This window comes from Corvus brachyrhynchos, unplaced genomic scaffold (assembly GCF_000691975.1).
Source record: "Corvus brachyrhynchos isolate BGI_N302 unplaced genomic scaffold, ASM69197v1 scaffold202, whole genome shotgun sequence".
Classification (NCBI taxonomy): Eukaryota; Metazoa; Chordata; class Aves; order Passeriformes; family Corvidae; genus Corvus; species Corvus brachyrhynchos.
In genome coordinates, this window is record NW_008238132.1 from 4,253,036 (window position 1) to 4,270,209 (window position 17,174).

General features: G+C 40.2%; 1 protein-coding gene across 1 annotated transcript; it reads left to right on the top strand.

Annotated features, from left to right (window-relative positions):
- Window positions 1-2,328: 2,328 nt before the first annotated feature.
- On the top strand, window positions 2,329-16,804 carry TNFSF11 (tumor necrosis factor superfamily member 11). The gene is made up of 4 exons (XM_017733577.1): window positions 2,329-2,533; window positions 9,031-9,076; window positions 9,159-9,257; window positions 14,464-16,804. The coding sequence occupies exons 1-4, from the start codon at window positions 2,351-2,353 to the stop codon at window positions 14,883-14,885; spliced, it is 750 nt and encodes a 249-aa protein (XP_017589066.1). The 5' UTR covers window positions 2,329-2,350; the 3' UTR covers window positions 14,886-16,804.
- Window positions 16,805-17,174: the final 370 nt, after the last annotated feature.

The window sequence follows — 17,174 nt, forward strand, 5'->3', positions numbered from 1 at the left end:
GAAGGGGGTGAGAACAGAGAGGTGCTGCTTTAGATCTCCTTATGCATTTAATGAGGCTGCACTGCGCTAGCTGACTTCAGAAGGCATTAGAGTAGGTTTTTAGCACTTAATTCATAGAGCTGCAGAGGCTGTACATAGATTTTCTTTGGGACTCAGCTGTGTCAGGCCATCACAGGAAGATATTACTGCCTCCAAGCCATTCTGTAACTCATCGCTACCCCTCTGCTCAAAGCTGTGGCATCTTCTGATTTTCAGGTGAACCATTTATGACCTGTTTCACTCCAAATCTGCAGGGATGACTGAGACAGCTAAACCAGGCTACAGGGTCTGACAGTGGTCCAAATGAATTGGGCAAAGAGCTTTCCATCTGGAGACTTGAGCAGAAGGATGTTGGTGGAGGAGGCAGCAGTTGCTGCTGCTGTCTGTGCAACAAGTGTCTCTCTGCGGTGTGTGACTGTTGGGTGGCTGCCTGGCTGGTGTAGACTTTTAATTCATCTCTATAATCCTAACCTTATGCTTTTAAGTTAGCTAATTTCTTTTTGGTGAGGCTAGGGAGTTGAATTTATGCTCCTGTGAACAAATTATGTAACATGTTTGATTGGCTCTGGCTGTTTTGTATTGTGAAAAACTTCTTTTGACGTGCTGTTTTGTTCAGCTCTGTGTTAAAGGAAACTGAACACTAGGCACTGTCCATAATGTCTTGGTATTCCTGCATTGCAATTACAAATAACATTTTGTAATTCTCAGGTAAAATTGCTTCTTCCACCTAATCAGAAAGATAGAAGTAAATGTTCTTTAATAGGCCAGGTGATATAGTTAAGAGAACCTAGGCAAGAGTTTGGGTGCATAAACCCTTCTTCAAGCCTGAAGTAAAAGCAGACTAAATGCAAGTTGAGAACAATTTCTGAGAGTCCTAGGCCATCTCTGAAAGACAGTTGTTAATCTCTTCAGTGTAAAGTATTTGGAGTATGTGAAAAAAGGGTGAAATGGCTTAAACAGTGCAATAAAACTCTGTCAAGGTACAATCCTCATCCTTGGAATATCTTCCAGTTTATCTGAGTGATAGAACACAGGATTTAAAAATAAACTTGGTTCAGTCAAAAAGACCGGTTGCTAAAACACGTCTTGCAGATACTCTGAGCTTAACCGTTCTTTGCCCAATGAAGCAGAGGTGTTTTGTGGTGCAGTTTAATCGTCTTTTGGTCTTTGACTTTTGCTGTCTTGGTGACTCTTAAACACAGCAATATCTCTTGCCACAGCCATGGGAATACCAGCTGGCAACTAAGTCCCACAAAGCTGCTCACTCCCTGGTGGGATTAGGGAGAGAATTGGAAGAGTAAAAGTGAGAACTCATGGGTTGAGACAAAAGAAAGTTTAAAAGGGAAAGAAAAATCTGCACACACAAGCAAAGCAGAAAATGGAATTAATTCACCACTTCCCATGGGCAGGCAGGTGTTCAGCCATCCCCACAAAAGCAGGGCTCCATCACACATAAGGTGACTTGGGAAGACAAATGCCATAATTCCAAATGTTGCCGCTTTCCTTCTTCCCCCACCTTTATATACTGAGCACGATGCCATATGGTCCCGCATATCCCTTTGGCCAGTTCTGATCAACTGTCCAGGCTATGTCCCATCCCAGCTCCTTGTGCACCCCCAGCCCTCTCTCTGGTCGGGTGGGGTGAGAGGCAGAAAAGGTCCTGCCTCAGTGTCAGCACTGCCCAGCTGTAACAAACACATCCCTGTGTTATCAACATTGTTTTAGTCACAAACCCAAAACATAGTCCCATACCAGCCACTGTAAAGAAAATAAGCTATCCACAGTGAGCACATCCACAAAACAGTTTCAGTGATAGCTGACTGACAGCTTCAGTGATATAATTTCAGTGATAAATTAGTTTCAGAGGTAACTTCTGTTTCTCCTCTTGAAAATGATGTGCTATACACACACATACATACTTTCCCCAAGTTTCTGTACTTGGCATTTGTGTGTCATCTTACAAACAATAGCTTTTTGAGGTAGGATAACTGTGTGTTTCCTGCTAAAATAACTGTGATATTGCTGTGAGTGGCTGAAAAATGGAATTCAAGATTATTGACTTTACCATAAGAATGGGGTTTATCTTTAACTTTAGAAAGTCACATATCTAGTCTAAGCTAATGAAATAGGCAGCGTCAGAAGATAATTCATTCTCCTATCTCACATATTTGTGGATGAAGTAAACCCTCTTGTTGGGAACTTTTTCTCTCCACATTGTTTACAATGTTAAGTTGGATAATAAACTTAGCCAGGGACCAAACTTTTAGATGGTTAAAAAGTATCTCTAACACTTAGAACTGTGGTTGTGCTTATGTCTTGGTTTCAGATGGACCCTACTAGAATTTCAAAAGACCATGCACACTGTGTCAGAACGCTTTTTGGACACCAAGAAAGTACAGATTTGCATGATGCATCCTTTGAAAGTCAAGAAGCAAAGTTAATGCCAGAATCCTGTAGAAGTGTGAAACAGGCTCTCCAAAGGGCTGTGCAGAGGGTAAGTGGCACAGATGCTGTGTTCCTTTATTTCATGGTCCTGTTGAACTTAAAAAAACTTTTCCAAAATCTGTATTCAGAGATAAGTTCTATAAATTATTTTCTGGTGTTTGAATAACACTTGAAGTTTCATCCAGGATTGTATTGTATTTTCTCATGAACCTGGTAGTGGCTAACCAATTCAAGCACATTTTATTTATTTATTTATTTTTTAAGAAGGGAAGACTTGAAGTTGTACTAAGAAAACTGATTGAAGTTAGGTGATTAGCCATTCTGACATTTGGGTGGACCTGTGAATGGTAGTCACTTAATATTTGTATAGGTTTTTCAGCACTTCGGATGCTCATAACAAGTGTCAGTTCCACATGCTTTTCAAAGGAATCTTCCAGACAAGATTCTCTTAAGTCAAGATCATCAGCAAGCAAAATATTGCCTGAAAGAAGAGATAGCATTTGCTCTCATTTGCTCTTTTTTCCTGCCCTGTCTGGAGCCCAAAATGAGGGACAGTACCTGCTTTGGTTTTGCTCACTTTGCCAGTCTGTGTTCTGTGCAGACCATTCTCACACTGGCAGAAGACCTACTTTGCCACAGCCTGATAACTGGGTGGTCTTCACCCAGGAATTGAGAATGACAGCTTGTTCCCAAACCCAAATGACAAAAGTAGTCAGCCCTAATGAAGAAGCCAAGACAAGCTGGAAATAATGCCACAATTCCCTTTTACTGCAGTTACTGCCTTTGAACTCTTTTTGTGTTCATGAATAGTATTTAGTGCTAATTATGGGCTGTGTAACAGATGGATGTCTGCTTTGGCATTTGGTTTTCCTGGCTTGTCAGGCCCATTACAACGTTACTGCCTCACATCTGCATAGGACTGGCAGTTTTTCATTAAGGGTACTACATTAGATTTGAGCTGAACTCACATATGCTTTAATGTGAACTGCACTTGGGTTAAATTTACAGCATTTGAATTGTGCTAATGTGATGTTTGCTTTTAACAGAGAACTCTTGAGTGACAGATCTTTTTGTGAACAAAACTCAGAGAAACATGGAGTCCATGTCTTGTCCCTTTTGCTAGCCACTTCCTTCAAGAGCTTAAGGGGGAAACAAAGGATTAGTTTCTAATGTAGGATTAGTTCTTTCGTGCTGCATTTTACAGAGCCTCTCATGCCGCACCTACATGCGTGCTGCGTGCTAGGCTGCTCATTCATGTGATTCCCATGACAGAGCAAGGAGCTTGTTACAGTAAGTCAATGGGAAGCCCTGTGTTCTGGTCATTTGCTGCTGGTTACTCAACAAAGGCACTGGCTTTAGCTGAGGCTTCATATCCTGCCAGTCTGGATGGAGGTTAAATGCTGCAATGTCAGTGGCCAAGATAAGTAGTAAGTAGGGATAACTTTTTTGGCTGATGACCATTAGTTTGAGAACAATAAAATTTCCCTTGCCAAAGTAATTGGACTCTGAATTTCGTTTGAATGCAATGGAGTTTATTAAGCAGCTGCACCCATGGTCTGGATGCTTTGTCATCTTAAATCAGTGACAGAGAAAAAAATAGGAAGGTGATGACCTGAGGCTTTTTGCATCTTTTCAGTACATCAGAGAAGTGAAAGTAAGAGTGTCAAGGCAGAATTATACTTTATCATCATCTGTAAGCTCTGCCTTTCATTTGCCCTGCAGGAATGAAGAGCAGAGATGCAGCTGTAGCTTACTTGCAGTTGTGTTACTCCTTTGTGTGTGGGGATACAGCTAATGTGACTTGAGGGAGGTTTCCTGTTGCCTGTGCTTTCTTCACTTTCCTTAAGGAGAATCTAAAGAATCTAACTTGTGTGTTTTAAGAGCCAGCATCCTTATTTGAACTGTCAGTTTGCTAAGTGACTAAAATGGAACACTTCAAAATACCATTTGTGTTTTGTGATTTTTTTCAATATATTGTCTTTTGCATTTCAAGCTGTTCAGGAAATGAAAATAGACAAATTTCTTTTGCTCAGGTTTATGGTCTGGTTACAGCTTCTAGCTTCCTGCACCGGTTCTCATCAGTTTTCTTTGCACACCTGTAGTCAGAGTGCTTAAATGTAAAGCAGGGATTGATGTTGAAAATGAAAGTGCTCTTATGAAAACCAGTGTAGTAGGGCTGCAAGGTCCAGTCTAGAAATACTTGTCTCTTGAAAAAATAATAAACTTTTTCCTTTTAATCAAAATCTAATGATTGATTCCTTAACATATTCCGGTATAAAAATTCTTCTTAAGGAGCAGCTTAGTAAGTAGAGAGCATATTTTCTATATTGCATATAAACTTTCAAGCAGACAAATAATATACTTTCCTAGCCAGTCTGTTTGCTTAATTTTTTTTCATGTAACCCTAAAAAGCTTTTGGCAGTCCAGATGCTCTAACCACAGTCCTTATGAAGCCTGTTATGAGCCTGAAGTAGAAAGGACTACAAACATATCTTGGGTCAATCCATAAATGACTTTTCTTGGCAATGCTCCCAGCTGCTAGCTGCTTGTGGAGTTCAGGCGTAAGTTCTTCTCCCACATGGCAACAGAGTGCTTTGCTAGACCTCCAGGGCAGCATTTCTAAAGAGATCTATATACTTTGCAGACATTTAAAGAGCACATAGTTATGGACCAAGTAAAGGTTTCACGAGTGATTGCTGTAAGTTGTTAAAATTTCAACTACAGTTTTGTAGGTTTCCATCCTACAATCTTACATGCCTTTTTTTTTTTCTGCGAGCAATAGACTACTCATTTGGAGAGAGGTTGTATTGCTGGTCTCTAAACTATAGTCTCATGTATATCTGATGAATATTGGTTCATGTACTTCTATTTCACTTCCTTCCTGATTAGCATTCTTAAAATTGCTGAATTTCCGGCAAGAGAATCAGATACTTCTTCCTGGTATCAGCTGTACTTAAAGCACTTGGTAATAAAAGAATCAAGTGCATAAAGAAGCTTTAAGACCATATCCGAAGCAATAAGTGACTGTCCGGGAATTCTCTTCTTGTTGGTCTCAAAAGGCTACTCAGGGCTGCTCAAAGTAGATACTGAGATACTTAGGTAAAAGCTAAAGGAGACTAAAAACCTTTCACAAATGTCATGTGTTCTGGTGTAGCCTTGTCTCTGCATCCTCAGCATTGGACATAACTTCGAGCAAAAGTTATTTTTGCAGCCTGACGTGGGTGAGGTAGAGAGCAGTTCCCAACTTTCCAGGCACTTCAAGCATGGTTTTTAGCTTTAAAATGAGAGAATTTTGGAGCTTTTTAGTGGCCTCATAATTTTTTTTTAGATGAAGGGAAGGCATATTTTTCATTTTTTGTGACTAACTCTGTTTCTGTTGTTTAAACATTGAGTGTATGAAGGAGGTTGGAATTCGGGAAACAGGCCAGCAGAGTTGACTTGGTGGGCAGTGAGCAAATGACAAAGGTGTACAAGTGCAGTTTGTCATAAGATTAAGAGTGGTGTGATTTTTGTGTACAGTTCTGCTAAAAATAACTGAACAGCTTGGTATCACACATGGTTCTGTGGATGGCAGTCTTAGGAGAAGTCACTGGTAATGTTTTGTCAGCAGTTTTCATGCCTTTATAGCAGTGTCTTACTCATGGGTTCTGCTGAGCTGTTTCTGCCTACTTAATGACCCTCTACATTGTAAGTATGAGACACCTAAGAACATTCAGGAGCTAAAAAACGCAGTTGATACCTTGGAGATTTGAGAAATCACAGCTCTTGATTCATTGCAGTAAGAATACCAGGGGATTTTTTAATCCCATTAAGAGGCTACCTTCAGACATCCACTGAAAAATGTCCTTCAGGGTCAGAAGCAAATACATGGTTAAATGGTTTTCTAAGGTAGGTTGTGTATCAGCACCTTGGAACTGTATGAACAGCAAGTTAAAAAAAAAAAAAAAATCAAGAAGTGTCTAACTGTTCATTCTTCAGGAGGAAACCTACAACTCCGTATCTGTTTTCTAGGGACTCGTTAATGTCTTTCATCTTCCTTTTGGGAGCTGGAGCAAAGTAACAGAAAGAGTATCAAAATTTCGTGAGGTTGGTCAGAATCAAGTAAAGAACTTGACAGTAGTCCAGAGCTTAGAGAACTGATGGAGGATTTGTTTTCTGGCCACAGTCTAGCCACTTCTGATCCAGTGACAAGCTCACAGAAGAGTCAATGGATGATTGATCCAATCCCACAGCTTTGGTGTTATTAGCACCATGATCTAACCAGCTGAGCTAATAATAATGAACTCCAGACAAGGAGAGCTGTGGACCCAAGTCTTCCTGGGTAGCTGTCCTGCTTACTGAGTGCTGCAGGTTAACAGCACCACCACCAGTTAGAAGGAGAGCAGCTCAGACTGCTATTCATGAGGACCAGAGCCATTCTTTGTCGAAGATGAGCAGAGTCAGGCTGCTGGGTCTCAGAAGATGAGGTATTCAGCTGCTTACACTAGAACATCTTTGGAAGTGTGCAGAAGCGGAACTCAATGCTCCTAATAAAAATGTAAGTTGAAAGTAGAATAGCAGTTGACCAGTTCAGGGATTTCAAGGGCTGAGCAGTTCACAACCATGGGTTTATTGTTTTTTTTTTTTTAGTACCAAATCTAGATAGTAGGAGATTAAAATGTGCATGGTTCTTTCTGGATCTGCTCAATAGGCTTTCCAGGCAAAGACATTATCACATCCTCCTGAAGGAAAGGATGTTAAAATGAACTCCACATCTGAGAAGTTTCCACTAAGAAAGCAAGAAAACAGAGATTTCTCCCCTCCAAGGAAAAAAGGGTTGGGATAGGTGTGCTGCAATAATCTGAGAGTGTGGTCCATCTCCCAGGCTCTTCTTACCTTATGTCCAGTTCTCTTCAGAGGCTTTTGCCATTTTTCACAATACCTTGTATTTGCAATTTCTTGTCATCTTCCTATTTCTTACTCAAGTGTGGCTGGTGGCTGGTGACATGCAGCTCCTAGAATTGAACTTCATTTTCACACTCCCTAGAACTGACATTGAAGTAGATCAGAGGAGCAAAGTGAATGTAAATGCGGGAAGTGGATGTGAGTTTTGCTGGTTTTGAAGTTGTGATTCTTCTGCTTTTCTTCTCGTCTCTATGGCAAAAAGCATCTTCATCTTATCTAGGAAATCAGCATATCTCAGCTGAAGTATTATGCTTTGATAGTCATACTACGACTTCCATACTGCTGTGGCTTTTCATTTTGGTTTAACATTTAAACACTTACTGAAAGGGGAAAGTGAGAGTAGTAAACGCACCAGCCAAGGCACTACATATTTCACTGCAGTTTCAGAACTACATAAAAGCAGGACTTCAGGTGTTTTCAGAGCAGGATTTCAAATTCTGAAACACCCCACTGATTGAGAGCACAGTGGGACTTTGCTGATCTGGCCAAATCTGAGACTTATTTCCTATACGTGGATTGAATCAGGCAAACAGCAGTGTGCGTGGCATAAAGATGAAACAAAGGACCACTCTTAGGTTTCAAAGAGGACATGACATGCTATCTTCAGCAAAATATTTCCTTTTACTAAACATCTTCTTGATGGCTCCATGGTATGAGGTGTTCTGAATAACAAACATGTTATTCCTGTTTTTTTAGAAAACAGATGGAGAGTCATAGGGAAAAAGGAGACAGAGCTGAGGACTGAGCTTAATACTAAGACTCAGTCCAGGCTTGTAACAAGAACAGGCTGCTTAGGTTTGTGAAATCTGTTTGTATCTTTTTCTCAAGAGGAATACAGGTGTGAATGATTAAAAGCAAAGCTTTTTGTGGTGCCCGATGCCTGCATTTTGTGCTGTTCTTGAGTTTGGGTAGCATGGGTTTTATTCATGTTAAAATTTATCTGCAGCTTTGAAGAATTACATACTTCCCAAGTCTGGCACCCAGTCCGCTTGGTCCAGTACGGATGGGGAAGATGCTTTAATGCTTCACTTCCTGCATACCTTGTTAGAAGTAAGCCTTGACCATAAAGCCTTGTAGCCTTCCCTGTTCAGGGCCAAGTGTGAGGTGTTTACCTCATCACAAATGAAATTCAGAGTTTAGCTATCCTTAGTTGTTATAGTGATTACATGCTAGTTCCTGTATAGAATTCTCTTTCTTTGCTTTTAGACTCCAAGTAATTAAATCAGTTCATAAATTCTATTGTTTGATGTGATGCCTTTTTATCAGTCATTGTTCCACTATATTTAGAGAAATACTCAAAGTACAGTAAGTAGGAAAGGTTGTAAATGTCCTGTCACCACTACTTCAATAAATAATGCAGTGATCATACATATCATCATTTCTATCCACCTTTATTAGAATTACCAAATTACTAGAAGTAATTTGATTGTGTGTGCCTGTTACATATGTCGTCATATTTACATGATGCATATCCCAGACATCTGAATGTGCTGCAGGTGGAACAGTGTCCCCAGATACATGCACAGAGTATTCTAAGTGTGCAAACTAAACATAGTTACAAAACCAAGACAACATCAAAGCAATGTCTCCTTCTCATTTTAGGAAGTCCAGCGTGCCATGGGAAGAACACCGCCAAGACCAGAAAAAGGTAGGTATTGGTTTAGGAATAAGAAATAGTTTTGTTCCACTAAACTTGGCTTGTTGGGATAATCCAATTCTTTTATCTCTAGCTGCAATGGAGGCATTAGGACTTGAACTGTACAAGAGGAACAAACCTGAGAAGCAGCCATTTGCCCATCTCATTATTGATGATAAGAATATTCCATCTGGTAAGTTCAATTTTTAAGTGAATACTTCCAATAGGAATATAAATGTATTGAGGAGTGAAGTATATGAAAATAGTTCATCAAAACAGCAACAGACAGGGATTTCAGAAATGGCTTTTGATAGTGAGAATAAATTGGATGCATTAAATGATTTCAGAGGCGGCAGGGGTAGTGCTAAAAGGAGGATGGCTCCCCTTTGTATCAGTCTCACGCTGAATGGCCTCCATTTCAAATTACCACTTTTCATGATCAACCTCTTGAGGGGCATGGCCTGCCCCTTTGTGCTGTCTTCAGGGGAGGAAGGAAGATCTGCATTGAATGCTCTCCTCTGAAGTTCCTCATTTTCCTTTGGCCAGTAGGGCCCATCAGGAGTTCTTCACTCCGGCTGGACTCCAGCCATGAGGATGCATACGTAGATACAAGCATGTACCAGCCCAAACATTGGCCAAGCTACTGAGTAGGGAGAAAAAATTGTTCTTGTGGCTTTTATCTGCCCCTGTGGTAAGAGGATGGCATTCTTCTATCTTGCCAGAGCTCTTATTCCCTACACACCGATATTCAGGTGGCTTTGGGAATATCCTGGCTAGTACAGTATCAGGGAACAAGGCATGAGTCTGCCTCAGAACACTCGCCAGAGGAAAAGATGCATTCCTAAAATTTTAATACAATGTTAGAACAGCTTTATTTTTTGCCCTGGGGCACTGTCAGTTGAGATTTTTCGCTGTATTCTCAATGCAACAGTTGGTGTGGTTGAAGTAAACCAGAGTTTTTTCTGAAGCTGTTAGGTGGAGGACCTTGAGAAGGTGCATTCATCACCACTGTCTTCTTTCTCTGCAGATTTATACATTCTGCAGTGCTGAACTCATTGTTAACTGAGCTATGCACATTGCTTTTCTGTTTTATATAACCAAACCAAAGGGGAATTTTGTGTTGAGACTTTAAATCTGAGATTTTAGCAGCCTGCATAGTAATACCTTGCTCTTGCTCTATTTAAAGACAAAGCAGTTCTGTACAGCTTCTTGCCTGGAGGGATAGGATTCTTTCAAGTGCATTGGCATTGCCACAATCCAGAACTTTATAGCAGAGAGCTTATAAGAAGCTTGTCAGATGGCAGTCAGAACTTCCACAAGCTTTCTTGTTAGCTCAAATGCCTCCTGACAAGCTTCTATTTTAGTCTGATTTTGGCTTTGACCTACTTCTACAATAGGTCAATAGTAGAGGATTCAGTATCAGTAAACTTGTCTTAGCATTTTATCTTTGAAAGGTTTCAATTAATTTGCTAATCCTAGAGACAGGTCACTTATCTGCAGAAGTGGAGTGTGTGTCAGTATCACAGTCTGTGAAATCCACTTTCTTCTGTGTGGAATTTATTTGCTGCTTACCTGGACGTTGCTGTAAACTGTAATTTTACAACCGTAATTTACAGCAGCTGATAATTTTTACTGTTGTGCATTGCTGCATTAACCTTCAAGGGTGTGACACAGCACATCTATGGGTAATGGCCAGGGAGACATTGTTCTTTTCTGCTGCAGATCAACTTCTTACCAATGTGATGAGCTGGGCATATACTCCCTTCTGATCTGGCTTTTGCCTCTTTTTGAAGAGCATTGCCAGGATGTTAATCATGAGCACAGCTTCTGCAGCCCTTGTGGGCATTGCAGCAGTGAGGGGCTGCTTCCTTAGGGATAGCTGGAACCCTGAACCTGCTGGTTGTGAGGCACTTTAATACCATGCTCACTGACATGAGGCAGTACCCACTTGGCTGGGTGGCACAGAGGTTAGTGACAAGCATAAAGAAAGAAAAATTTGCCTGAGGGGTCACCAGGAGCTTTTCCTCTCCCATCTTGTTGTCTCTGACTGCAAATGGCAATTTCTGTTTTCTTCCCCTGATTCTTTACCCTACATGTCTGAAATCCATCTAAATTGTTTTCTGCAATCCCTGAGTGGAAAGATCTGTTCTTAGTATTTTAAGGTTCTCTACTGTCATCACTCTGACCCAGAATAAACAGTGCCAGAAAAAAAAAAAGTCTTCATCACTGTCAAACAGGATTTTAAGTAGTTTTCAACTGAACACCCTTCATGAAGGGGCACTGAGCAGTGTCTATGAGAGAACATTTTGCTTTGACCCGGTTCACAGTAATGTCAAGCCTCAAGTGGACTTTTGCAGCTGGGGGGATAGTGCAAGGGAGGGGGGGAAAATAACCCTTCCCAGATCTTGTGTCCCCACCCACCATTTGGCACAGAAGCTGTAGTGGTTTGGCTTGCTGGGTGTATTTTTTAAGTTTGCTGCCTTAGGTTAGAGCTGGATGCTTGCTGGTTGGTTTTTACCAGAGCTCACTCTAAATGCTACCTAGGTTTTAAATGAAAACCGTGAATTTTGGTTTATAAATTGATTACAGAAATTAGTCACAGTTTAAAGGGGAAAATCACAAACAGAAATAAATATAAATGTTAAATATATCATTTGGGGTGTGAATTGATACCTTTAGCTGTCTAAGGAAATGCTGTCGTATTCTGAGCTATTTACAGCTACAGGTTCGACTTAGCTGCCCTTTGCCTCCAAAAGGCTTTTCAGAGCAAATAGTACTTTGGTCCTTTTTTCAGGCTTTGTTTATACCTAAAATCTACTAGGATGCAAACAAATTATCAAAACAGGGCTCCTTTCTCCTCTGTTTCCCTCACATCATCTTCCTTCTTGCTAATTAATTTTATTTAACTCATTTGTATTAGTCTTAGTTCAAGCTCACAAATAAACAAGGCATTGTTTTTATTTATCTTCAGTTTTGAGAAAGAGTGGGTATTAACTTGAATTTTTAAATAATGCTTTCTTGCGTCGTCTGGAAGGCTGTTTTACTCATTATCCCCCAGCCACTTCCTTCTCTGTCAACAGGATTTACCTTGTGCTGGTTTTTTCATGGTTCCAATGTAAATTATTTCGAGTAAGATACTGCATTGCAGCCTTTCTGACTGTCCCATGGCTTGGGTTATGTGTCAGAGTTTCTGATATGTGGACAGCAGATCTGACACTTTTATGCTCCAGTTTTCTCCACTTCCTGTGTTTCAGGGTACTGATTGTTTTGATGTCTCCAAATCTGAGTGCATTACCACAAAAAGTGCAGAGAACCTGCTCGCTCCTTCTATTACAGGTTGTGTGGCATAACTTTTACCAGAGCATCTTTGCGCTGTGCTGCCAGCTGTGGCACGGCTCTTCTGGAGCTCTGAATTGTGGCAAAATGCCTGTCTGCCTCAGCTCACACAATCATAGCATTATAATCCTGCTTGGGAGGCACTTCCAGAAGTTACCTGTACAAATCCTTTGCTCAAAACAGAGAGGGTCGTCTCCCATTATCTCGTGGCCTGTTCCCCTGAACATCCAAATAGTGTGAACAAAATTCACCAAGAGCCCCTCTCTGTTACAAGCAACTGTGGCACGTATTTGCTCTCTTTTCCCTTCTTCATCAGAAAATCTTGCCACTAAGGATTTCATCAAAATTGCAACTTGACTGGGAACTAAAAAGTTTACTTGTCAGGTAAATAAAATCTGCCTAGCAACTGCCCTGTGTGCCACCAGGCAGTCCCAGCATGCCCTTTCTGTTCCATCATCGGTGTGCATTCCTGTCCTATATCTAATGTGCCTCTCCTCTGATCCAGGCAGTGATTTCTTGCCTGTCCTTCCCATCTTGAACGTAGCCCAGCCTCCGTGGGGCAGTATTTCTCCCAGACTTAGTGCTGTGCACGCAAAGTTCTTCAACTTCCTTGGCTGTTCCCAGTCCTTCAGAAGTACGCTCTGGTACCCTTAACTCAGCATTATCTTGCAGGTGAATAATTGCAGGTTAAGAGACTTAAGATCTTGGTGTTTCTTCCAGTTAATTGACGGGTTTCAGATGTATTTTTTGAGGTGCTGCACAAAAGATGGCTTCTCCATGTGATTTTGCTTCCATAATTTCTGCCTGGCTGCACAAGAGCCATAGGGGAGCAGCTACTTGTGATCTACCTTTGACAATTGGTGCTTTACTTAAATCGTTGTGGAAGAACACCAGAAGGATTTTGTTCTGGGCTACTGTTAAAGTATTCCTCTCACACAGAAAAGCTGCCTGCCCTTGGCAGTTAGGGAAGGCTCATCTCCCTCAAATTCCCCTGTTCCTACTTCCCCTCCCTTTTGCACAGGCAAATGCAAGAGGCCTCTTTTGAACTACTCAAATATACCTGGGGCTATTCCCCAGCACACCTGTGAGTACTGGTGGTCCTGGGGCAGGCCTCAGTACATGCTTGGAGGAGAGGGCACTGTCCCCTGCTGTGTGCCATGTGAAGTTTGCTAAAGATGGCCTGTTTTGGTTCAATGCAGGGAGAAAAAGGTACTGAATATTTCAAGCAGGCATTTAGATTCACTGGGAGGCTGAGGTGTAAAGTCCTCTGGTACCTACGTGAACCCGCTGCTGTGGGAGGGAGCAAGTGGAGTCAGTCTTGTGTGCTGAAAATTACTAATGGTTAGGAGGACAAGTTGGCCACCTCCCATCTGTTGTGTTATGCTCTGGGTATTGCACTGAATAATAAGATGTTAGTGGCTTGTGACTGTCAGGAAGTTTGTTATGTCATAAATACTTGAAGTGCTACGTAAAGTCTAGGCAACTTAGTGTGTAGTACTGAAGATGCACTATCATACTGACTTTTCTCCATTTTTTTGGTGTTGTCAAATGAAAATATGTTTACCTTTCTACCACTACAGTCATAAGAACATAAAATATGGAAAGTTTCATAAGCTTTCTCTTTTGGGAATTGTCAGTTCAGCTTTTTTCCAGAATTTCAGTTATTCCTTGCTAACACTTACAGATTAAAGACCAATAACGAGTTTTTCAAGTTCCTCTCAACTGTTTGTAACTTGAATAAAGTTTTAGGTGGAATGCAATGCCTATGCAGAGCTTGTTGCATGATTCCTTAGAATAATCAAACTATAGGCAGAGCAACTGTTTTGTACCACAGTCCAGCAGTTGTTCTGCTGGGAGGGCACAGTTATAAATAGCAAGCAAAAAGCGGATGATGAAAAAAGGAAATTTCTTAGGAATTTTTTATCATAGTTGTTTAATATTCACTTTAGCTTATAGAACTCTAGTTGCTGTTGATTCTAAAAACATAGAGGTTGCTTTCTAAATGTTGGGGTTTGTCAAATGTTTATAAATAATCCTTTTTTTTTTTTTTTTTAAATCTCCAGCAACTCTCAAAGTGAACCTCACATCCTGGCATCATGACAAAGGCCAGGCAAACTTATCAAATATGACATTCAGTGACGGAAAACTAATTGTTAATCAAGATGGCTTTTACTACCTTTATGCCAATATTTGTTTTAGACATCATGAAACTTCAGGAAACTTGACTAAAAGAGGGCTTCAGCTGATGGTGTATGTGATTAAGACAAACCTTAAAATAAGGCGCTTTGATGTGTTGATGAAGGGAGGAAGCACCAAATACTGGTCAGGGAATTCAGAATTTCATTTTTATTCTGTAAATGTAGGAGGGTTTTTTAAATTAAAATCTGGTGAAATGATAAGTATCCAGGTATCAAATCCATTGCTACTGGATTCTTCGCAAGAAGCAACTTATTTTGGAGCATTTAAAGTTAGGGATTTAGATTGAATCTTTCTTTAGTGTGCTGAAAACTGTTTGAGTTTTTAATTGTCCAGAAACAACTTGAAGAACTGAAAATCTTCTGCAACCCAATTACATCTGTATAAGCCATGTATGTCTAAAGACACGTTTTTGTCCCAGGCAGACTCTCCAGCAGGAGTCCTGCAAATATATGGAAGGGCAAAATTACACAGTTCTCCTGATTTAGTCTTAAAGCAGTTTTACTTCATTTGTTTCCACTGGCCTCACTAAAGTCATTGTGCCTTTTGCATTGGTGTAGTTGAAATCAGAACAACTAATATAACTGAGCTTCTGTTTCCGAGTTCTGCCCTGATCACCCTTACTAGTTCTGGTGCAAATGTAGGGCAGGACAGAACTTGGCTCCCAACTTGCATTTAGGGCTCCATTTTGCTTGGGGTTGAGTGTTCTGACCCTGAGACAGCAGAGATTATGAAAGCGTGACTAATCCCATTGCATTTGATGTGGCTTTTCACATGCTGAGTTGGGGCTGATTCTGCTTTGCTGGCTTAGGGTTGGAGAGCTCAGACCATGGCAGAAATGGGTTGGAGAACACCTAGACAGTTCAACTTAACTTTTACCTGATTAAAAGGCCCATTCCAAGAAGGAGGGAGATCATCTTGCAATTCTAAAAAGATAATTACAGTTAAGTTGCACAGTTAATTGCAAATACAGATTGCCAAGCTATGGTGTGCCTTTAAAGTATTACATTGTGCCAGAACCTGCAAAGACATTTTTTAAACAAAAAGTATGTATTTTTATATTCTGTAATATCTAAAGTTATATTTCAGGTGTAATGTTTTGTGTAAAAAAAAATGTAAATTATATTGTCCTATAGTATTTGATACAAAATATTTAAAATCTCTTGCTGTTTGTATATTTAATGTTTTAAACTGTTTTTATGTACAGACATGTTAAACTGGTGCACTTTTTAATCCCAATGGGAAAAAATGCAGCTATAAGAGGTTGTTTGCAATTAGCAAATGTAATATATATCTTTGTTCTTCTTAACTTAATAGATTTCTTTTAAACTTGTCAGTATTAAGGGAGGTGAAATCACACCAATGGCATGAGTAATTACACCAGAATGCTGGTCACTGGGTACCTTTCAAACCTGGAGGGTAATTAAGCTGGCATTATGTAAAAATGAAATTAAAAAAATTAATGCATAATAAGCCCCAGAAATGTATTAGGGGTATTTATAGTTACTGAACAGGCATATTTTCCTACAACAAAATCTGCAAGTATTACATTCTGCAATTGAACAGTAACTTTTTTAGCTTAGTTTCCTGAAAAAGTTAAGCTTATGTCATTGCACTGCCTGTTCTTGTCTCCCACTGTAGCTTTCAAAACTCTGCACCCTCCTGCCAGCTTTGGCAGATGAATGGCAGAGTTAAGAGATATTCTTGCAGGTTTTATGAGGACAGACAGCTGAGAACAACTCAGCCATTTATACATTATTTGTCAGTGGCTGGCCACTGCTCATTTTAGCCAAGAGATTAACTGGGGAGACTCCTGTAATGAGAGTTGTTGCTTGTATAGTGCTTGGCCAAAGAGGTGGGTGGATGGAATCCGAGGGTGGGTATAGGGGCCATAGGGGAGGACTGCAGATACTGAGGTGATATTTAGAGCACATCTGGACAGGGGACAGCAACTTGTTGGGGTAGGGAGTGAGGGAGGGTTTTGAAGTGTTTGTGTGCTCTATGGATCACGTGGGGAAAGCCCACTATTTATCGCAGTAGGAATCCAATCTTCTGTAGGAATTGGGGCTTCATACAAATCCTCAGGCTTTTAAAAAGTTTTTTTCTGGTTAAGTGAACTGAGTTGAATTCAAGCAATTATTTTATACTGTATAATAAACATTTCTTTTTAATGTTAATATTGTTTTCTTACAAAATATATTTCTAAGAAAAAAAACCTTTGTGATTTCTTTATTTTTGTGTTTACCCGTATTTCTTGTGCAGCTTTGATAATTCTATTCAGATTTCAGAATGTGCAGGCTGGGTGTGGTGTAACTCAAGAAAAATGAGGCATAAATCAACTATTTTGAGACAATTACTACAACTTTTATGGAGTTTTGATTTGGCTTCAGATCTACATACACCACTTTCAAGTCAGGGTACGTCTTTAGGGGCTGGAAATTCAGCTGAAAATGAGGACTTCCCATTTATGTTTCACATCACACAGTTGTCAGTTCTAAACAAGAAATGATTGAGGAATCTGGTGCTCTTGTTTTTTAATTTCAGGAGCTACAGGTCACGATCATTTTTTCCACTATAG

Bases quoted from the DNA above. Each gene is read 5' to 3' on its own strand.
- TNFSF11 (XM_017733577.1), top strand. From the start codon at position 2,351: ATGTCTTGGTTTCAGATGGACCCTACTAGAATTTCAAAAGACCATGCA. The intron at 2,534-9,030 runs GTAAGTGGCACA...TTCTCATTTTAG, and splicing joins TCCAAAGGGCTGTGCAGAGG to GAAGTCCAGCGTGCCATGGG. The intron at 9,258-14,463 runs GTAAGTTCAATT...TTAAATCTCCAG, and splicing joins TGATAAGAATATTCCATCTG to CAACTCTCAAAGTGAACCTC.